Genomic DNA, 24,275 nt, shown 5'->3' with positions numbered 1-24,275 from the left:
GCAGGCGAAGCGACGCGTGAATACCAACTGTCTTTCCATTATACACATAAATTAATTATAGATAAGAAACTCAAGCATTCAACAAAAATGTTTACGGGCGTCAGTTACTAGATGGCTTCGCTTCGATTAGTTTCTTATTGCTCCTGTAGATTTCAGTAACATATTGCCTATATTTTATTTTTAATGAAGGATTTTGTAAATTTTCAGAAACCACACATTGATACAATTTAATCAATTTGTCTACTCTCATAATAAACTAGCAACCCGCCCTCGCTTTGCTTCGAAAACATTAAATTTTATTATTGATAGCTGAGTCCCGCGATGTTACCCGCGGCTATTGTCGTACCGCGGGTAACGCCGCGGGGCAAAGCTAGTCTAAAAAAAGTAGCATAAGTTACTCGTTATATCATCAGCTACCTATCAGTGAAATTCTCGTCCAAATCGGCCCAGCCGTTCCAGAGATTGGCCGGAGGAAAAAACAGACAGACAGACCGAAATTGTAAAAAAAATGTTATTTTGGTGTAGGTATGTACCGTATATATATTATTATATATTCATATGCATGTAGTAAAAAACGGTTGTTTCAATACTACAAACAGACACTAATTTTATTTATATGTATAGATGTATAGATAAAGACTTGTATGATGTATATATTTTTTTCTGTGTTTAGTTTTACCTAAATGAAATGCCTTAACTTTAACAACATATAAGTTTGGGGGCAGCCGCTACAAGATGTCGCTAGTTTCCATAGAAAAAATATTTGTCTTAAAGTATCTCAGTTTCGGGGCCCTGCATGAGAAAATGATGTGAATTCTTATTACTAAAACAGGTATTAATTATGGTTAGTAGTATTGTAGAAAGAGGGTGATATGAAAAATCATGATGTGCCCTGACCAATGAAACTATACATGATGATCACGATAGTTCTGTCAAGAGTAAATCGATGAAAAGAGAATAATGATGATGGAGAAATAGTTTATTCCCGTGCGTAATATTTTCGAAAACGGCTTATACAACAAAACTTCCAGTTTTTATTTACAACTGAAAATGAGGAAGAAAATTAAAACTCAAAATTATTAATTAATATTTATGGAAACACAGAATAAAACAACAAAACGAAATTAAAATTAAAATTAGGAGCCTCTTCTTTTTTTTTAATTCACATAAATATGTACATTATTTATATATGTAGGTAAGTAGGTTATGGCTTACAAGAAAACAAAAAAAAAGATCAATCGCGGGAAGGCTGGCAGATGTAAAACATTGATATTTATGACATAAATAGAATAGTTTAAGATAGGAAATTCATCTGGCATAATGAAAGTACGATATTATAGTGCGGTGACACGTCGCAACGTCAGTAATTGTTTTCACGGCTATGGATATTTTTCACATCAAAAAAACGTTTTGAGTTTAGGCGAGAGCCAGGTGCACGATATTTTATGCTAGCATTTTAAATATTCCGCAACCATTTTGAAATCATAACGTTGCATTATTCCGCCGTTCTCAGACCATACTATTATCGAACACATTGGAAAGCGAAAGTAAATTAATTTCATTGCTATTCAATACGTATAATCTCTTTCGATTTGTATTTAATATTATCCTTTTCCGTGTTGCTATAAGGATCGAAGAAAGTGCCTTTGAAATAACGATTGTATAGTGTTTAAACGTGAACGAATTATGGACGATTTACTGGTGGTAGGACCGCTTGTGAGTCCGCACGGGTAGGTACCACCACCCCGCCTATTTCTGCCGTGAAGCAATAATGCGTTTCGGCTTGAAGGGTGGGGCAGCCGTTGTTATAACTATGCTTGAAACTTCATCCACTTCACACCAGGTGGGCTGTGAGCTTGTCCACCCACCTAGAAATGTCTATTTCATATATTTATTTATTTATTGATTTATAAACATGACATAGAAAAACATTAGATAGTAATAGAGATATCAAGGACAAAGCTCCAGCTTATTTCTTTAATAAATCCAGAAATGCGTAAATATGAGAAACATATCATTACAACAACAAGAGCTCTGTAGAGAATGATATAATATTTATTAAACTTATATAATAAAAGTATGATCATGCAGATTTTAGAATACCGCATTATGCTTTATTGAATCGTATTTTTGTATAGATACAGATATCTTAGAATACATATATAGTTAGGGTTTTACAGTGATTTTGATGTTATTTTTGGTAACTACGAGTATTATAACAACTTGATAGAAAATATTACTAGTTTAAATAAACAAAGAGAGCGTATCGGCGCTATATCGATAGACAACAGAGAGGATGTTGATCGGTTTTAAAATATGAAATGAATTATTTACTTTGAATTAAAATGTCAACGTTCTTCTGCTTACTTACTTACTGGTGGTAGGACGTCTTGTGAGTCCGCACGAGTAGATACCACCGCCCTGCTTATTTCCGCCGTGAAGCAGTAATGCGTTTCGGTTTGAAGGGTGGGGCAGCCGTTGTAACTATACTGAGACCTTAAAACTCATATCTCAAGGTGGGTGGCGGCATTTACGTCGTAGATGAGTGGATGAGCTCGTCCACTCATCTAAGTATAAAATATAAATCTCTAAATATAAAAATATAAAAACAATCCGAACGTTTTCTGGCTTGGTTTCCTGCTTCTTTGTTCTTTTTGTTTTGTATGTGTATTTGACAATGTTATGTATGTTCCATTTTCGCTCGTGTGTTCCATGGGGAGTACTTTGAGGAATTGTTCGAGATGATACCATCATCTCGTTTTTACCATCGCACCGCCCGCCAGCGGAGTAGAGTTCATCCATACTACCTGGAGCCACTACGTTCATCCACAGTGCGTTTCCAGAGATCTTTTTTGCCACGTACCATCCGGCTTTGGAATGAGCTCCCCTCCCCGGTGTTCCCGAGCACTACGACACGTCCGTCTTGTGGCTTGTGGAAACGAAGCTTGTGGAGAGTATTAAACGGTAGGCAGCGGCTTGGCTCCGCCCCTGGCATTGCTGAAGTCCATGGGCGACGGTAACTGCTCACCATCAATCAGGTGGGCCGTAGGCTAGTCTGCCGATACGGCAATAAAAAAAATTTTTTTTTGAACAGTTCAATATGTATACTCTTACAAATGAATTGTTTTGGTATGACCTTGATGATTGTCCCGGTGAACTTGCCTTTGTGTTCAAAATTATTTTGTCTGAATAGTACTCGTTACTATGCCATAAAATATTTAAAAAAAATTAGATCAATACATGCTTTGTCAATCAAATTATAACAAACAAATTTTTGATCATATCTGTGCGAATTTAGAGACAATAACTACATCACGGGTCAAGAAATCTTGTAGTGGTGGTCAGGTGGTAGAACGGTAGGTGGTAGGGCGTTAGTTGCGAATGCGCGCGTGTTCAATGCGCATGATCGGTAACGAAATTTCGAATTTAGAACTGTCAAATTAATTTTTTTTTGTTGTTGTTTATAAACTCATGCTGTGAGGACTTATTTTTCAGGCAAGTCTTTTTATTTGATCTTAATTTTTTTTATCTTATGAATACAATCGGTAAAATCTATACTAATATATAAATCTACAGTGGTTTTACGGATGTTCCGTTATAACTACTGAACCATGCATCCGATTGACTTAAAACTTGGTATCCATGTAGAAAATACATGTACTTAATGGATAGGCTAATATATTTTTTTAATTTTTTTATTTATTTATAATAAATATAAATATTTACTAACAATCACGCCACGTTAACTGGTCCCGTGCTAAGTTCGTAAAGAACTTGTGTTACAAGTACCAGATAAAGGAAATAAATATAATATTTTTATTATACACATACATATATTTAATATACACCCATAACCCTGGAAAGACATTTATATTTATCATACAAATATCTTCCCTTGGCGCGGGATTCGAACCCGCGACCCCCTTGTGTAGTGACCATGTCACTTACCACTACACCAGACGGCATTTATATGAGTGTTGGACTCCCTACACCAGTTGCGGGGGCGTTAATGATGATAATTTTTCTGGGGGTGAGAAATAATAATGTTAATTTTAAATGCCCAGTGAAGCGGACGAGTACGGCTAGTATGATATATATACAGGAAATATTGTTCGAAACGTAACATTAAAATATATAAGTTAATGAATTCCTTCAATTGGCTCATTATCTAAACAGATGTACTCAAAGCCCATTGACATCGCTGCCATTGGGTCAATTAGAGCCTCAATCGTATCGGGATAACGATTATTCTACTCTTAAGCCTAAAAATGAGACTGTTTCGGCGCAGATATTGACCGGTCAAGGAGGGCAGTTTACCCCTGAAACTTCAAATCTTCTTTCACTGTCAAATCTACTCTTTTCGTTGACGTTGAATTACCGTACTTATTTAGTATTAAATCTACAATCTATATACGAAATATTTAAAAAAAACCCAGAAAGTTTATAGATATTCTATATTATTTAGACAAATTAAATTTGTCAACGTTCTCATTGTTTTTTCATTTCTAATGCTTAATCATTTAACAGTTTAAAAGTGAATAGCGTGCCTTAATTACTGTACTATTGCCTAAACGTAAATCTAGAAATCTAAAAGTTAAGTTACCGTGAAGTATTTATTGCAAAACCGTGAAAAACGTGAATCGTTTGTTTCAAAACGCTAATAATTTAAGAAATTCAAGTTTCTAATAATACCTTGATTAATTTTGTTCTGAATTCGTTAAGGAAATTAAATTGATTTATTAAGGCATAGAATTAGTTTCGAAAGAGAAACGTTGATTTAGGCGCTATTTCAACAATAGCGCGTAAAACAAACAGCTGTAGTTTTATCTTCCTACTAGCGGACCCGGCAGACATTGTCGTGTCTTCAATCTAAAAAATTCAAACTTAAAAACAAATGTATATATATTAAAAAAACTAGCTGAGCCGGCAGACTTCGTAGTGCCTTAATGGATAAACAAAAGACCTACACTTTATCGTCCGACGGGGGACATCAAGGGGAAAACAAAATTGTTATTTTTATTTAATTCCGAGCATTTTCATTATTATCTACCTTTTAAACCTTCTCTGGACTTCCACAAATAATTCAAGACCAAAATAAGCCAAATTGGTCCAGTTCCAAGTTTTAGCGAGACTAACGAACAGCAATTCATTTATATATGTATATATGTAGATAGATAGTGGACCGAATTGTGAATATAAGCTATTATCGACTTCACATGAACACACATTTTTTTTTATTAAAACAGGTCCAGCTTTTTTGGAGGAGTACACTAAGTATGTTACGGGCACGGATAGAAGATTAAGATTGTCTATTAGTTTATGTTCTCTTTACATATTCTGATAGAATATTGATGGCTTAACGACGGCTATCTGTAAGTTCAAATCTCAGGTATAGGGAGAGGACCAATTTCCCAAAAGAATATTTAAAAAAAACAGGTAGTTACGAATGAGTTTCACGAATAACAAGCAAAAGATCTTTCAGGGTCAAGGTTATCCTATTTCAAGACAGTCTTGGATTCTTCGATATCAAATTACAAGATGAGTGTAGGTGTTCGCGATGTGTTTTTCTGGGCTAGTATTAGATTTCATGGGCCTATCCGCACGTTTCCGGCAAACAAAATGGCTTTTATTACGAAATTAGATTTTTTACTGCTGCAGTTGAGCCGGATGCCAATAAACTTTTATTAAGAATCTATATATATAAAAATGAATTGCTGTTCGTTAGTCTCGCTAAAACTCGAGAACGGCTGGACCGATTTGGCTAATTTTGGTCTTGAGCTATTTGTGGAAGTCCAGAGAAGGTTTAAAAGGTAGATAAATATGAAATTGTTCGGAATTAAATAAAAATAACAATTTTGTTTTTCATTTGTATTCCTTTTGTTTGTATTAAGTTTATTTTATACAAAAGTTTAGGTCTTTTATTTATCGATTGAGGCACTACGAAGTCTGCCGGGTCAGCTAGTATTTAAATAAAAGTTTACGAATAAAGAGCTAAGATACTATTTCTTTTTCGTTTGTCTTTGAATGTGGTATTTAAAAAAAAAACAAATGCTTCTGTTTTTGTGGTTCGTAATCGCTGTGGTTTGACTCTGAAGATAGTTAGTGCTGACACCTCAAGGGATGTTTTTATTATCAATTCGTTTACAAATAGTTGCAGCGTAGCGTTGTTTCGTCTCATATATTTAATTCGATTTCGAACTTCACGAAAAGATAAGATAGGTTTTTTTATGGTCATATGTTTTTTTTTTAAGTCTTCGTGGCCTATTCGATGTCCGGTGCATTAGTGTTGATCGATGCGCCGGTGTTCGAATCTCAGGCGGGCACCAATTTTTCTTATGAAATACGTACTCAACAAATGTTCATGATTGATTTCCACGGTGAAGGAATAACATCGTGTAATAAAAATGAAACCCGCAAAATTATTTGCGTAATTACTGGTGGTAGGACCTCTTGTGAGTCCACGCGTAAGTAAGCACTTAAGACCAGGTGGGCTGTGAGCTCGTCCACCCATATAAGCAATAAAAAAAAATCATAACGTGACCTGAACAAGGCTTATGATAAATAAGACAGCGAGTCTGCTAGTCAGTAGCTTTACATACTAACGAATCTAGAAATCGACTGGTAGTTAACTAACCAGAGAGCGATACAAGCAAACTCTTGATCTCGGAGGTCAGCAAGATTTTATTGTATCTTAATTACAATTTTTTTACGCCTAAATCTAGTCCAGTTAATGTAAACTTAAGAACAAACAGTAGAAGATGAAAAACATTCAAATTATTAAAACGTTAAAACATTCTTCGAAATTTCTTATAGTATCAATTGAAAGTATTTACCTACGGTACATGGCGCCAACGAATATACAAGATATTATAATTATAACATAACTTGTAGCGTTCAATCATCTCTACTGCTATAATTACCTAATCGCCATTAAAGTTATATAACAAAGTCATTAGCCCTAGCTGGCGTTCTTGAAAGTGAACAATCCGGTTCGAAGGACCAGCATAACGTTATCATAAAACGCTATTGTTACTGTTATAGATATGATAATCTACATTTGTGTTAGTGGACATGCGAAAGCAACGTATAAGTTTTTTTTTGTTGCGAAAAGAGTAAAATGATTGGTTGCTTGGATTCGGTTGGTTTTATCTAGTATTAATTTTAGAGTAAAAGTTTTTCCACGTGACTCTGTACGTAGTTTTGAGGTTGGGCGCGGTTCCCTATACTTTATATTCTTAAATTAGAGTCTTACTTATTATTATTATTATAATCTTTATAGCTATAATTATTATAGTCTTAAATTACGATGGAGATGCTTTGCAGGTTTTTAATAATGCATTGCATTTTTATGACATTTACGCTAGTTTCGAATTTTGAACTCGGGCGGTTGGGGTATCGGGATGTTATTTTTGATTTTTATCCTTCTGTGCCGGGAAACAGATAGGCGTTCAATCGTGACGCATGTAGGTATGTAGGGCAGTTGTTGAAACATTGAAACCCGATCTTATATCTCGAGGTGAGTGGCAACATTGCGTTGTCTATCGGCTCTGGTAGGTCAATGAACTCACCTGCTATCCAGAGCATACTTGTATAATAAGGATTGTTTTTTTTTCACAATTTTCATTCAAATACTCAATACCGTTTTGCAATTCCAAAAGACCTCCATTCATTATGAGATGGAGGAGTCGTCTGGTCTACATTGTTATAGTGCATTTGTCCAGATCTGGCTCAGAAACGAACTCATTTTAACGATAGTTTAAAAACAGCCATGCTTACCGACATCGGCGAGTGGTAGAATAGGAGTCTCCCGGATATGGCCTGCGTCCATGCGCCACAGTAGCCCCTTTTTTATTACCCTTGTAGACAGACGAGCACACGGCCCACTTGATGATGAGTGGTTACCGTCGCCCATGGACTTCAGCAATGCCAGAGGCAGAGCCAAGCCGATGTCTACCGTTTCTTCCAACCATGCGGGCCGTCTGTCGTTGCGACCAACTAAAACAACATTTAAACTCATCGGCAATTAGTTAAAAACAAAAAAAAACTGGTAAAAAGGTTGAACGAAATTCACAGCAATAAAACACACACAACAAAACCCCTGCTACAATATAAACAATATTTCGATACGTGTACCTTTCCAAACAGGCGTTGCACATCTTACAAGCAACATCTTTCAAAGAGCGTCATCACCAAAGCGGTCATTAAAAACTAAGCCATTTTTATTGGCTTTGAAGGCTTAATGTGTTAGTTTCCTCGTAAATTCATGACGAAAGACTCGGTAAAGTTCCACAGAATTACGTAGCTGTTCCACTACCCCAGAACGATAGGAAATGCAGAACTGGCTATGGTTGCTTCATAAGCTCTTACGTTACGAACGAGACGGGTTTTCTAAGTAAACAACATTAAATATACTACGTAGTATTTATTTCTATAACCTTACAACAGATGCTGCCTTGCTATTCCAATTGACGTTGTGACGTACATTGTAATAAGTAATCTTGTATAGTGATTCTGAAAGCTGGTTATGAATATCTTTTGTCTGTAAGGTGTGAACGAATATCGATTTTATTAAGTTTACGCTAGTTGCAATATCGATTATCGTTACGTTTTGAGTGTAAAGGATACTACGAAATCTTTAATAAGATCGAACCGGAATTTCGAAATGTCTCAATTAAAAAAAAATGAATGAACCGACATTTGACTATTATTTCTTAATTGTTATTCATGCAGATTATCTTTTTATGGCGGAGCAAGGGTGCGTGGGCTCCCGCTATGGCAATAAAAATACTTAAATTGAGGCCAGACTTTAAAGTACGCTTTATAAATAAAACTACATTTAATATACATTATTAATTCGTTTCGAAATGAATGCATTGCGTTTTTTTTATCGAAGAAAATAGTTTGTAGTTTTTAATTAAAAATTATAGGTGCAGGCAATAAGAATAGCGTAGTTTTATATTCTGTGGTAAAGTTTAAAAAAAAAAAAACTTTGCCACTGACACACTGACACGATCGATTACGTCAGTACGAAGTGTCAATTGTCCTACTACATAATATTGAAACCATGTTACGTAATAAATGCCAATCGTATTTTTTTTAAGCGCTTTCTGGTGTTTCTTGGCTTAATCTTAATATTTTAATGTCCGGTCTCGTAATATTTTAAATTACTACATACTAATAACTCGAATTACGTTTCGCGTAGAACAAACTTGATAGTATACGTTCACTTGTGAATTGAGAAAGTCATATTAAACGTCTTCAGAGTTTGGCGCAACGGAAGAGCCAATTACAAATACTAGTGGTCCCGCATTAGTCGAAATTCGACTATAATTAATTGAAATTATAAGTCTGAACATTATTATTGTCAAAGACTATTTATACTTCGATAATCACGTATTTTGCCAAGACTACACTATAGATAAATCATATTAAAGATAAACAATATTAATCTATTCTCAAATTGACCACATACTATAAGCAATAACAAAAGCTCGACAGTAAATAAAGAGTATATATATGTGTGTGTGTCAAATAGATGGTAGTGTGTGTAATTTTGTTTTTATTGATTTAATGTATTTTTAATGCACAATAAAAAAAAATTAGCATTCTGTACTCCTTCTCTATATTCTCTATAAGTGTCGGAAATTTCATATTCCTGCGTCCCCACAATTTTCGTAAAAAGGGCTATAAAGTTTTTGATTCACGTATTAATATATAGATTATGTTTAGCGTTTTAGTTTGTAGAACAATACTTTTTGGGGTATATACAAAAGTCCTGTATGTTCAAGGTTCATGCTTCTAGGCCTTTCAAGCACCGGTCATTGTCGTCGTGGAAATCGTTGATCACGAGGAAGAGTTCAACAAGCAAACTAACCCATAGACACAGCCCACAGTTTCTGGCCGGACCTTCTCAGTGGGTCGCGATTCCGATCTAGTGGCAGATACTGCGAAGCAATGCTCTTGCTAGGACTAGTGTTAGCAAACTCTCTCAGACTGAGCATGTGAGGTCGTCGACCCGTGCGCGTAATTAGGAAAAAAAAGACAAAGTACGCGTTAAATATTTTTACGGTTAAAATAATATAATATACAGCTGTTCTATGCAAAACCATGAACGAGATTATATTTTAATCAGTTTTATAAATATTGTGGCCTTTATATATTAGCTTATATGAATGTACGTGTAGTAAAGACCTACGCCTTTCTCTGTCCATTATATAATTATGTAAAAAATTCATTACATCGACCTGCAAATAGCCGATTTTCTGGAAATCAACATCTCAAAGTCGAGCCTATCTTCCGTGTGCCTTGTTTGCATTGTACCTTTACTTCAACAAGCCGTGAAGTACGTAGGTGCAGGTACTCCAGTCCATTTGTTTCAGTACCTATTCATGCGTTGCACGTAAAACCATATCCTAACACTGTTGCGTGTTTCAAGCTGAACCCTGGGGCCAGTGATTGCGATTTATCGATTTGTACGAACCGAAAAAAAAAAGTGGCACTCGGGGATTGCCGCGGTAAAGCGGTAAAGCAAAGCATTTTTTATTAACTTATGTAATTACAATTAGACAATAATAATTTAATATTAAAACAATAATAAAAATAAGACCACACTATATTTATAAACATTAACAAAAGCAAAACCTAAACTGTCCCCTTCACACTCATAAGCTAGACCACGTGAGAGAGAGATGGGCAGACTTTTCATGATGCTCATGCAGTGCGACGTCACGCCGCGCGCTTATTCACAAACACTACACCAGCGCAACGTGTGAATGTGTTGAACGCTACATAGAAGGCGTAGTGGGGGTGTCAGGTTATTTTCGTTACGGAATTTCTTGATTCAGTCGCCGCGCTCAAGGTCCGCGATAGAAGCTATGCAATAGCTTAAAATCCTCCGTGGGAAGGAGGAGGGAAATACCGTGTCTGAATTGTATCTGAGAACATCGAATAAACGCACACATGCAAATAACACTGCTCTTGAATCTTTTTAACAGTGTCTGGTTCATTCATTCAATTCATTGTAAAGTTTTGGAAGGTCCAATATACGGAGCCATTTTTTTTTAATACACAAATTTTTTCCAAGATCAATTGCCAAAATCTATTTATTTGATTTATTTGTTGTTTGAAATCTGTTTTTACGGTGTTTTAATGTGTTTTATTTTATTCTGATTATATGACTTCCGACGTTTTTAATTTTTTACAGTTTTCGTGCCACGGAAGGCTGACGCGACGTTTGTCGTCAGGACAACAAAAAAAACGCTATATGAAATTGTAAAAATAGTTTTAAGTATATCTGCATCTAGCAAAAACCAAATAGAGAGAGACTATTCAATTAAATCAATTGCCTAAGTTTTACACAATAACGTTATTGTTTTGCACGAGATTTGTGTGCGTTTCGTAATTTCTTTATTGTGGAAAAGCGAAAATCGTGCAGCGGTCTATTGTGTGTAGGTACGCACAATTTACAATTAAAATTGTTGAAAGTTTAAAAAAGAATGCACAATGTCCGCCGAAAATAGTATCGTTTAGTCATAGCATAGCGTTACTTCTAATATACCAATTAATTTTAATGGTTCACAAAATTATTTTCCTATTAAACAAACGTTGAATTCAATTGTTAATTAATTCAGTCCAATCCGCAGATTGAATAATTATCGTTGTCTAATCTTAAAGCGAAGGCAAAGGGGAAATGGATTTATCAGTACAAAGAAAAAGTTTTTAATTAAACGATTCGTCTGAAGCTAGGATTTATTTTGCATTTGTTTCACTTTGTTTCAACGGTTGACAGATTTAATGGACGTCGGATTTGTTTTTTAACTTTTGATACTTTAAAATGTTAAGAGCCTTGTCCGGTCACCGTCCTCGCCGAACTCGTCGCATGCGACGAAGGGCTCGACGAGTAAATTAACCCATAGACACAGCCCACTGAGTTTCTCGCCGGATCTTCTCAGTGGGTCGCGTTTCCGATCCGGTGGTAGATTCTGCGAATCACTGCTCTTGCTAGGGCCAGAGTTAGCAACACTCCGGTTTGAGCCCCGTGAGCTCACCTACACTTCAAGGAGAAGCTGAAATAGCTTCTCAAGGCTATCAGCATAGGTAGTAAAAAAATATCCTTAAATAAATATGCATGATTATAAGATACAAATTTTTTGCACTTCCGCACAATTACAATATACATAATTTATTTATTGTTTTAGTATCACCTATATCTAGTACTGGTTAAAAATATCACAGGAAAAATTATATAAAATATAATATATATAACAATGTTCTTTAATTCACGTGTTTCTGCTTGAAACCAAGAGAACGGCCTTTATAGATTTATGATTTAAATCTCAAGGTAGGGTTCGATGACCATTTAACATTTCTTCTTGTGCTTGCCCTTATTCCATAATGTCTAGGTTCAGCGCAGCATGTCATTGTACTGTTATCACGTCGTTTAGGGATTAGGAATGAGTTTTCACTAATAGATAGAGATAATCACTTAAAACCACCCATCTACGAGTAATAAAATAAAAAAATTAAGATCTTTCAATTTTCCATTGTTTCTCTAGTTCATGAGTAATCGAAAATTCACTTTGACGGTGTCGATTAACTGACAATTTACTTAGAACTATGTAGTGTCGTTTCAATCAGTACTTGAAAGATCCACAAATCTATACTTCTATACTAATATTATAAAGAGGAAAGATTTGTTTGTTTGTTTGTTTCGAATAGGCTCCGAAACTACTGGACCGATTTGAAAAATTCTTTTTCCATTAGAAGCCGACATTGTCCCTGATGAACATAGGCTACTTTTTTTTGTTTTTTTTTTATTATTATTTTTTTTTTTGTTTCATGTGTGTTTTAATGTTTCCGAAGCGAAGCGAGGGCGGGTCGCTAGTAATAATATTATAAAGAGGAAAGATTTGTTTGTTTGTTTGTTTCGAATAGGCTCCGAAACTACTGGACCGATTTGAAAAATTCTTTTTCCATTAGAAGCCGACATTGTCCCTGATGAACATAGGCTACGTTTTTTAATTTTTTTTAATTTTTTTTTTTGGTTTCATGTGTGTTTTAATGTTTCCGAAGCGAAGCGAGGGCGGGTCGCTAGTGTATCAATAAAGTAAATAATTAGATTTGGTGAAGCCTCAAAGTTTTTAAGCCTTTGAGAATTCGAGTACGCACCGCCAAATATTAATCGTGTCGCGAAAACCTAAACAATGTAATATTCAGGTCAAGGATGCGCTCGGATTGTCACAGATTACGAAAACTTTTGATCAACTTATCACTTTGGATCGCAAACTTTATTAATGGTCAAAATAAACGATTGTCGTCATAAGCTGGATATTACCAAACAATTTCGCCTTCATTAATGACTTAATAGTACTTATTTAAAAGGTTTATGATGATAAAGACACAGTATATATTCAATATGGTCAAACAGGGTCAAGAGCGTTGTTCTTGACACGAAATTTTGTATTATCAAAAATTTACTCTCACTCATTAACGATCGGGGCAAGTAGTTATTAAATACATATAAACTTACAAAACATGAAATTAAAAAAAAACCCATGCTGCAAATAAAAAGTTCTGTCTTGAAGGCTTTTAGTAATTATGTTACATTTTCCATTTGCTAAATACACACTTTTGATAGTAGATGGGTAATAAAAATGGAAGAATAAGCCGTAGGAAAAAAAAAAGGTTGATTACCAAGGAGATGCTTAAGGACGAAAAAGGCGGGGAGGGAAGTCGTGTGAAACGTTGTATTTTTTATTTTTTTTATTTTTTTTTATTGCTCTTGTAGGCAGACGAGCATACGGCCCACCTGATGGTGAGTGGTTACCGTCGCCCATGGACTTCAGCAATGCCAGGGGCAGAGCCAAGCCGCTGCCTACCGCAAAATTAAATTTTGTTTAATTCTTCGGTTACAAACACGGAACACTTTTTTGTATACACAAAAAGAGATAAAAAGTTATATTTTATCGTTTAATATTTAAAAATTAAAACTTTATTGTAAATAATCATACAAATACCAAGGAACCAAAAACGTATGAATCAAAATAGCCACACAAAAAAAAAACGAAAAAAACCCTCGAAAGAATGGCACGTTGTAGTGGATATATGGAGATATTACCCAAGAAGGGTTGATGTTAGAAAGAGAGCCGGTAATAGAACTCATTCCAAATCCCTATGCACCATGATAAGAGGTATTGTTCCATGTCCGAGTTCATGCAGCGTGTTTGCAGCGTACAAACAAATAAATCTCCTTCATCTTATTCAGACTTTTATACATAGAAGTTTTTAAATAGCCTGACACTGGCAAGAATAGCATCGCAAGAGGCCGATTTTCATACTGAAAAAAGGAGAAGAATATCAACTATTATTGCTCCACCCAACAAACCATAACGCAAAGTTGCCTGTCAAGAAGGCACTAACTAAACTATAAATTAGTAATATACAAAGAATTTATTTTAATACGCATTGACGTGATTTGAAATACATTAGCAGTCGCAACAATCGATTCAAATACAACGATCATTTTATTCCCAAAGTCAACGATACTACACATAATGTGTTACTAACTTTTACCTAGAGCAAATTTGCAACAAGACCCGATGACCCCAAGACACATCGATGTTTTTTCTTCAAATCGATTCTCCTTGCATTTAAAATGCTCACAACATTTAAAAAAAATACTGAAAATAAATTATAAGCCCTTCACTGAAATAGTGGAAAACTTTCTTGGCCAGTCCACCAAAGAAACTTGCAACACGCTTTACGTAACCAAGCTGATTAGACCGTAACGTTAATCGTTTACTAACTGCAAAACCGTCGTATTGTACTAAATACCGCCGAAAGATAGCAAGTTGAGACTGCAATACATAGGTACGCTCATCGGGTTCGCGTTGTCGGTATTTGAAGTGTAACGATATAAGAAAATTAACGTTAATTAATTATTGATATAGGGCGTTTTGTTAATCCAGATATACTACAATTTTTTTTGCCGTGAAAAAATCTTTTGCTTTTTTTAGAATGGCAATAATAATTGGCTTCTTGCGATGAAACTGTTGCCACTGTCGAGTTTATAAAAATCTTCCGTTAAACCCAGACATCTATATTCTGTTTTATGAAAAAATTATATGGAGCAGAATGATACGAAGTTGATTTCTTTGAGACTGTACTAAATTGGGATGAAGCTAAATGAAACGTGACGAGATGAATGAAATCTCGATAAAAGATTGGTTATTTCGAGACTTCTGTGGACTTTCTTTGGAGGACTCGAGAAGCAATCTCACCGATTTTGTTTCATTTTATCACATTTGTGCACTTCCAGAGATGGTAAACCACCATATTGTATAAATATAAATATTAAATTAAGAAAAAAAGACATATAACTTCACTAATTCCGCTCTCTGCCAAATGATCACTTTGTCTGGACTGACTTTGAACTCAATGGGTGTTCAATGGGGCAACTATTCACAATATTATGATATCTATAGGGAAAGGTATTTGGGGAATTTTTGCACCAAACGAATATCTTGGTAGACCAACGGTTTCAATGTTGTTGCTCAGAGCTCGTTTAGTATAAGCAAGGTCATCTTGAAGCTGTTATTACCGCTATTCAGGTTTTTGCCTTATTTCTTCCATGAGCTGTAACCACCGTAAGCTGGTCTTTATCTATATTCAGTACGGTAGTCGGCTTCTTCCGATGTTAGTGTTGCCAGCTTCGAGTTTATCAAATTTTCTATTATTAGGTACCTTGTTAAACGAAAAATAAAATAAGACGAAGTTTTTTTTCGTTTCTTTTCGGACAGACAGTAATACGACCCACTTGAAGGTAAATAGTTACTGTTGCTCATGATTACCAGTAGCATCAATATACTCGGCAAAAGAAGTAGTTTTTTACTGGTGGTAGGACCTCTTGTGAGTCCGTGCGGTTAGGTACCTTACTGAGATCTTAGAACTTATATCTCAAGATGGGTGGCGCATTTACGTTGTAGATGGGCTCCAGTAACCACTCAACACCAGGTGGGCTGTAAGCTCGTCCACCCATCTAAGCAATAAAAAAAAAGTGTGCAATTCACACGTGGTAGAAGTGAAACCTTCCAAAATTAAAATACAATTATCCTAAACGTCTTAAGTTTTTTTTTTATTTTTTTTTTATTGCTTAGATGGGTGGACGAGCTCACAGCCCACCTGGTGTTAAGTGGTTACTGGAGCCCATAGACATCTACAACGTAAATGCGCCACCCACCTTGAGATATAAGTTCTAAGGTCTCAGTATAGTTACAACGGCTACCCCACCCTTCAAACCGAAACGCATTACTGCTTCACGGCAGAAATAGGCAGGGCGGTGGTACCTACCCGTGCGGACTCACAATAGGTCCTACCACCAGTGATTACGCAAATTATAATTTTGCGGGTTTGATTTTTATTACACGATGTTATTCCTTCACCGTGGAAGTCAATCGTGAACATTTGTTAAGTACGTATTTCATTCGAAAAATTGGTACCCGCCTGCGAGATTCGAACACCGGTGCATCGCAACAACGAATGCACCGAACGTCTTATCCTTTAGGCCACGACGACTTCGACTAAGTTCGAGTTCGACTAAGTATATGTAAAATTTTGTCATTGGTAAATAATTGTAAGGTAGCGCCCTCTGTGAATTGATATTTTAATTTCACGTATAATCCTAAATTAAAATTCACTACAAGAGCTTTCATACACACGTTAGTATTAAAAAATCTCACAGATGGCGCTGTATTAAATAGTATGTATATTTCTGTCTCATTCTTTGCTGGCTTCATCCTACACATTTTTGTATTTGTGTCTCTTACCTGTCGTTTTTTCCGTTGCATCCGGTTTGAAATCACAACGATTCTAAAGAAGTTTTCACTTCAAAAAGTAGATTTATTTGACATTAACACAATTCACACAAGTTCGCCTCCAAAAATTCCCGCCAAAAATATCGGCAAGCTCACCTGTTGTCATCTATAAGAATAAAATGAAACGAAGAAAAGTTTTTTTAGGCTTTTTTTCTGTGCTTTTTGTGCTCTCGGTCTGCCCCATAGTACATACATATTATCCAATTAGGCAAAGAAGTACAATTTTGTCTCTAGCAACAAAAATAAGTCGTGCACTATCTGAAATGTACTTGCTGCGTTGTATTCATACTGCTCCGAAACACTTTCACTGGCTCGGTTTTATTTTTTATTTGTATATTTTTTTCTTTTTGCAGATACAATAACTCCGAGGTACGTGGTGAAGTGCAGTGAACGTTCAGTGCTGTGGTTTTATACTGTGACAGTGTAGTGTTCGAAGACTTCGTAGAAAAATGGTAAGTTTTTTTTTTTTTAATATGACCCAGTTTATAGACTAATGAGTGCTTATCGAAAGTATTCTAACTAATAAAATAAAATCGATTATTTCAATTGATAATTCGCACGGCTTTAGATACTTTTGCCAACGTTCAATAAATATTTCACAATGCAAGTAAAATGTAATTATCTATAAAGTTAACGTGCTCGACACTTATTTATAATGAAAAAAAAAAAAGATATTAGCAGAACATAATTTATGCGAATTAAAATATTTTTAGTTACTTTAAATATAGTCTTGAGGGGGCAGATGTTACCTTGTAAATTCATTCAATTTTAGATTCTTTTACCAAAAATAAATTAATATTTAACAACGAGACTAATATGTAATTTGTTTTATATACACTTTCCTGGCTTCATTTATTTAAATTATTACTTTAAATATAGTCTTGCTGGGGTAGATGTTACCAAAGTCTGCATGACTGAGCCTCGTGAGCTACCAGCCATGTTGAAGCCAGAATAGCTCCAAGAGCTTACCGGCAGCTTTTTTTCTTTTTCTTTATTAGTGCCATACACCTATTAGGTTAAGTCGGCTACCTACAGGCAGTTAAACAGGCAAAAAAGAAACGTTAAAACAAAAACATCGTAGGTCAACAATAGATACTTAAGTGCGTACACAGATCGTAACGTTATTACAATGCTTACACGGAAATCACGTTGGCGACATTAAATTGAAAACGTAGAACAATAAGTAGAGAACAATATAAATGCATTCAGTAACTCTTATGGGTGAACTGAAGTGTTTTTTGTGAGACGTTTTAGACTTAATGTTGACACGCGTCGCTCTGTGAGGAGCTCGTAAAGGCATTTCTAATTTGCACGGTTTTTATTATTCATTTATTGTTTTTTTTTTAAATAAACATCATCATCAGCCTACATGGCTCGCCGCAATGACCGATCCCGCGCAGTCCACGGCCAGCGAATTCTTCCGCCTTTTTATAAATCTGTATATAAATAAAATAATATAATATATTTACAATAATAAATGTGTTATGATAAAAAAGGTATTGGAAACTTTGACCTGACGTCAAAACGTAGCTGGTGGTATACGCAATGTTGTATCTATGGAGCCCAGTCACTGCTGCTAACGCCAAGTTGCGCGGTGATCTAAAGAATAGTGCAATAGGGGCCTAAAAATCCTTAGGTCCGCAGTCCCAACATCTGGAGACCGCCAAGTCCCACATACTCCATGTGCCCCCTAGGCACAGACACGTGGTATGAGGTACGAATCCCTGAACTAAAAAAAAAAATTATATAAAAAAAAAATCAAAGACAACAAAAAAGGCATAGGAATTAACCGCGTTACGTAAATTCGCGTAGTTTGTAAATCTGATATCGTTCACGACATAATTTATGTCCGTATAAGATTTAACAGTCGAAAGATATCTTTGTTCGTTAAATCTAGGTTAATAACGAAAAAAAAAAAACGTTAATTTAAATCGCGTGATCTACAACGTTTATAGCGGCTTCATAAGCAGCGTGTGCGTTACGAATTAAAAAAAAAAAACGACTGTATAATTCTTACGTTTGTTACATTAAAAGAAATCAATTGGGGATCACATTTACAAACGGTTTTTTTATTTATTCCCCTTGTAGGCAGACGAGCATACGGCCCCCCTGATGGTGAGTGGTCACCGTCGCCCATGGATTTCAGCAATGCCAGGGGCAGAGCCAAGCCGCTGCCTACCGCTTAATACTCTCCACAAGCCTTGTTTGAAGAAGGACATGTCATAGCGCTCGGGAAACACCGTGGAGGAGAGCTCATTTCATAGCCGGATGGTACGTGGCAAAAAAGATCTCTGGAAACGCACTGTGGATGACCGCAGTGGCTCCAGGTAGTGTGGATGAAATCTACTCCGGTGGCGGGCGGTGCGATGGTAAAAACGAGATGCCGGTATCATCTCGAAAAATACCACAGAGCACAGGATTTGACGTTTTGCTAATCTAATTAAAAATGTTTTAAAGACAAATTCGGAGAGTTTTATTATTGTTTACTAATACAGGATAGTTAAACAGATAAACGAATGAATACAGATCTAAATTCAACGGAGCCGCGCAGATTGAATTTTCGTCTATGTGTTGATATGGATATTGGAACTAACATTCTACATCTATATATTAATACGTGAAGGAAAACTTTGCATGTACCCCTTTTTACGAAAATTGCGCGGACGGAGGATTATGAAATCCACACTTATAGAGAATATCGAGAAGGAGTGCACATTGCTAATTTTTTTTTAAATTATGCATAAAAAATACATTAAATCAATAAAAAAAACATTACACACACTACCATGTTTTTGACACACATACGAATATACATAATATACTCTTTTATTTATTGTTAAAGTATGTGGTCAAATTGAGAATAGATTAACATGGTTTGTCTTTAATATTATTTATCTATAGTGTTGTTCTGATGAAATCTGTGATTGCAGAAGTATAATAGGTCTTTGACCATAGAACCAGAATAATGTTCTAACTTATAATTTCAATTAATTATAGTCGAATTTCGATTACTGCGGGACCACTAGTACTACGAAAGAGCTGTGTGCAAACATCGAATGACTTTATCAAAAGCCTATTGGCTCTGGGAATTGAACACGGGCAATGTCTTGGATGTATTAAAAAAAGATCGAAGTAGCGGTCAACATAATAAAATATCAGTTTATATTTTTCAAATTAATTGGGTCGGAAACATTGCCCGTAATGCGATCCAATAATATCTTAGAGAATATATTTAATTGCTCCCCATTCGCGTCTGTTGGAACGCCGAGTGCTCAAAAATTACCGAAAGTATTTTTGAACGGTGTTCAACAATGGGAGGGGTAATTTATTAGATTGAATACATAATTCATTAGGACTATACTGTGTTAATTGCTGTTAATATATGAAATGTGGCAACTGTTAAAAATGTCAGAAAAAATTAGAGCCGCTAGGAGCTGTACTTGTATGTGAACTAAACTAACTAAATTTTTCTTCTTCCCAAAAAGATTTATTATGCCGTAGCACGACTGCATAATATCTATTTTTATAACAGACAGAAAGTAACCACAAATTTTCTAGAATTTTTTTGAAAAAACTTATTATCAAATTAAGCGAATTTTTGGGATGTTATTTACGTATTCTCATTCTATTAACTACAATAACATTGTTTGTAAACAAAACAATTCAGGTCTGTATTTTAGTTGTTACAAGTATTGTTTGCGCCGCTGTTTTTGCGCGGGAAAAGTGCTCTGCTACCTGTACCTTAGGGTAGCTAGTATCTGATAATATTATAATTAAAGTACATATTATTTCAAATATTGTTTTACAACCCTCTTAATTAAACGATTTTTTTTCTAAAGTAAGTTTACGTATGTTGATCGAAATTAGTGCAATTTAAAGCTACAAATAAACCATAATTACAATAATGTTTTGAGTTAAATGAGTGAGTTTATTACTCGTGGTAGGACCTCTTGTGAGTCCGCACGGATAGGTACCACCACCCTGCCTATTTCTGCCGTAAAGCAATAATGCGTTTCGGTTTGAAGGGTGGGGCAGCCGTTGTAACTATAGTGAGACCTTAGAACTTATATCTCCAGGTGGGTGGCGCATTTACATTGTAAATGTCTATTAGCTCCAGTAACCACTTAACACCAGGTGGGCTGTGAAGTCGTCCACTCATCTAAGCAATAAAAAAAGCTAGATTTAAAATGCTAACTCACAAAAAATAGGCTTTATATTTGGCTTTCGTATTTAAAGGATACCCTAATCTGTATTAAATTTATGTGTCTTTACAATGCAAATTCTCATAATATAAAGTCACATAACTCACAAAATTTTTAATTTGTGAAAAGCCCTGCTAAAATGACACATTCGGCCTACAATTACGAAGTTATATAAAACATTAAAATTTTGTCTTGTCATCTAAATGTACATTTATTTTAGTTTCAATGCCTAATATTTTTTTGAAAGCCGCGTTACGTCGCTTGAAAGTTAACGACTGAATAAAAAGAATGCCTTTACTACTCCGAGTAAAAAAAAAAAGAACAACTTTAAGATTGAACGTTCCAAGTTTGAATACTCATGACATAACGCGACAATCAAAACATTATTTTCTGATTTTAAATAATCGCATTTATACGAGTATGTAGTAATAACATCTTAATACTATCGCGTATTTAACATCACTATTCTAAACCGACGAACTCATTAAGCAAATCATCCTTCCTGTTCTTACGAAATTAGTTCCTCAATTTTTATTACAATTCTAAATGAATTTCAAATAGTCGTTGTATTTAGTGATTGGAATGTCCGGTTAATTTTCTGTGGGATTAGTCGTTATTTTTAGAACATTAAGGCTCACTATGCCTTGATATTATTATGTTGAGCAATCAGCGAAAGTGCGTTCATATTTTTATACTCTCACTATCAAGCGAGGTCACGGCCGATAATTTATTTCGTGTTTGGACAATAAAACAAAATGAGGCGCTAATTAAACGATAGAAATGACACACGTATAATAAATAGTATTCAGTGGTTTTTCTTGCATAATTCGATGCGAACATGCTTCGCAAAATAATTCGTTTTGATTTTAATGAATATTTCCTAAAGCAATTTTTATTTATTTTCTGCTCAGTACCGAAGATAAATTAAGCTGAAAGTACATACGTTATTGTTTTAAAATATTATTGGCGTAGTTTTTAGACAGAGGTTATAGAAATTACAGGGTGAATACCTACCACTGCTATTCTTGCGACAAGAAAGTCTTATCTGCATATTGGAACTACACCTTTCGATCATTGGACATTATGTATTATTATTCATTTTAAAACAGTTTACATATATAAGTGTTTATTGACTTGAAATATGTAAAAAATGTATGTGCATATATATAATATGTGTGTGTATATGTATTGTTTTGTATCTTATACACTAATATATTATTATATGTGAGTCGTCTATTATCAAAGGCGGCAATCTGTACATTTGGACAAAATTTTTTTATTGATATGTCAATACAGATTTATTTGAATATAATCGTCTCCTTCAAAGAATACGGTTCAAAACCTGCATTAAATAAAGGTTAATAGTTAACCTGTTATTTATCTAAGATGTCGTTCCGAAGAGTTTTGTGACTGCCAATGGAATACAAAGTCAATAATTCGTTTTTCTGATTTACCAATCATTGTCCAAAAGTCAGATTGCCGGCTTTGATAATAGACGACTCATGTAATGTTTACTGTATGCACTAGGTTTGTGTTCCTAATTCTTCTTTCCTTCTGCAGGCCTACTGGAAGAGATTTCAACATGAAATAAGTAGTGCCCTTGTACTCTGTATCCTTATTGTCGTGTTTCTTCTAACAGCTGTGTGTACAAAATATATTAAATAAATCAATAAAAATAAAAAAAAAAAAGTGTGTGTGTCCGCTCCGACGCACGACTGGAGTTTACTGGATATAAAAAATTAAACGAAACAATACGAGAAATAGTTCTATATTACGACAACACGATACACTACAGATTATTAACAAATTAACGAGACACAAAACAAACGACTAACAAATATATGAAAATACAAAATGAGAGAAACGCGCGATCAGTACGAGGCTTTGTGGCGGACTGCCGGCGCAGCAGCCCGGCGCGCATTTCGTGTGACATGCGCATAACGCATTTCGTGTGACATGCTAGTACGATTTTGGTCCCCATAATTTTCATACCCCGGGCCTATATATGTAAATCGATTCTAAAGGAGTAAACTCCAAAAAATAAAACAGTAATTTTTCCTATGACAATTAAAATCGATAATTCCAACTATAAAATTACAGAAATTCCAACTTCAGCCTTTTATTGTTTAGACGGGTCCGAGGAGAGAAGGATTTCGGGACCAACCCAATTAAGTCCTTTCAGACATCATCATAGACATCTAATGTTAGGTAATTGTATACTATAACGACTAAGCTGGTTCGAAATACGCCTTAACACCAATTATTATTTGTGCATGGTATAATACTTTTTGCGGTTTTGCTTTTTATCACATAATTTTATACCTTCTTTGTGAAAATCATCTGTGAATGATGATGTGAATGAATGACAAAGTACGTATTTTATCAGTATAGTACGTGCTATAATAGGAAGAAATTTCCAATGAACTTTGGAATTTGTTTGCTAATACAAAATGTCAACAAAAAAGAAAACCGACTTGAACAAAATAAAAAAAGAGATAATAAATAAACAGGAAAACAAATTATAAGCTCTTCACTGAAATAGTGGAAAACTTTCTTGACCAATCCACCAAAGAAACTTGCAACACAATTTACGTAAGATTATTGCAAATTTTAAATTTATTATCTATATATATAAAAATGAATTGCTGTTCGTTAGTCTCGCTAAAACTCGAGAACGGCTGGACCGATTTGGCTAATTTTGGTCTTGAGTTATTTGTGGAAGTCCAGAGAAGGTTTAAAAGGTAGATAAATATGAAAATGATCGGAATTAAATAAAAATTATTTTGTTTTTCTTTTGATGTGTCCCCCCGTGGGACGGATTCGTTTTGTCTGTTTTAAGTTTATTTTATACAAAGGTTTAGGTTTAGGCATTACGAAGTCTGCCGGGTCAGCTAGTCTCAAATAAAAATATCAAAATCGGTTCACCTCAATAAAACTTCTAAGGTAATAATAATAAGACACGAATTGATAACCTCCCTTTTTTAAGTCGCTTGAAAGTAGGAACTGTCTGTGGAACTTATACACCGGTCTAATCTTTGATACAAGTTAAGCGGACGTCTTATCCTCTAACCCACGGCGATTTCAAACTAATGAAACATTAACGCAACAGCGACTCACGTACGTACAGCCAAGATTGTACGTTTGATCTGATTACCGCTTCCTGGCCGGTGTATCAGTAATCAAGCGGTTTCACCGTCACATT

At 35.1% G+C, this 24,275-nt stretch overlaps 1 protein-coding gene and 1 long non-coding RNA gene across 2 annotated transcripts in view; both read left to right on the top strand.

Annotated features, from left to right (window-relative positions):
- The window catches only part of LOC149500941 (uncharacterized), a 236,014-nt gene that overhangs the window by 124,674 nt on the left and 87,065 nt on the right, over positions 1-24,275 (top strand). The window lies entirely within an intron of this gene.
- Ugt50B3 (UDP-glycosyltransferase family 50 member B3) overlaps positions 3,253-24,275 on the top strand; it is a 59,572-nt gene continuing 38,549 nt past the window's right edge. Inside the window, exons 1-2 of the mRNA XM_028176155.2 lie at positions 3,253-3,495; positions 17,225-17,323. Coding sequence (XP_028031956.2) covers positions 17,321-17,323 — 3 coding nt within the window. The 5' untranslated portion in view covers positions 3,253-3,495; positions 17,225-17,320. The remainder of the gene's footprint in view (positions 3,496-17,224; positions 17,324-24,275) is intronic.

This window comes from Bombyx mandarina, chromosome 18 (assembly GCF_030267445.1).
Source record: "Bombyx mandarina strain Sakado chromosome 18, ASM3026744v2".
NCBI lineage: Eukaryota > Metazoa > Arthropoda > Insecta > Lepidoptera > Bombycidae > Bombyx > Bombyx mandarina.
The sequence above is the reverse complement of the archived record's forward strand: the minus strand, read 5'-3'. Positions and strand labels throughout refer to the sequence as shown.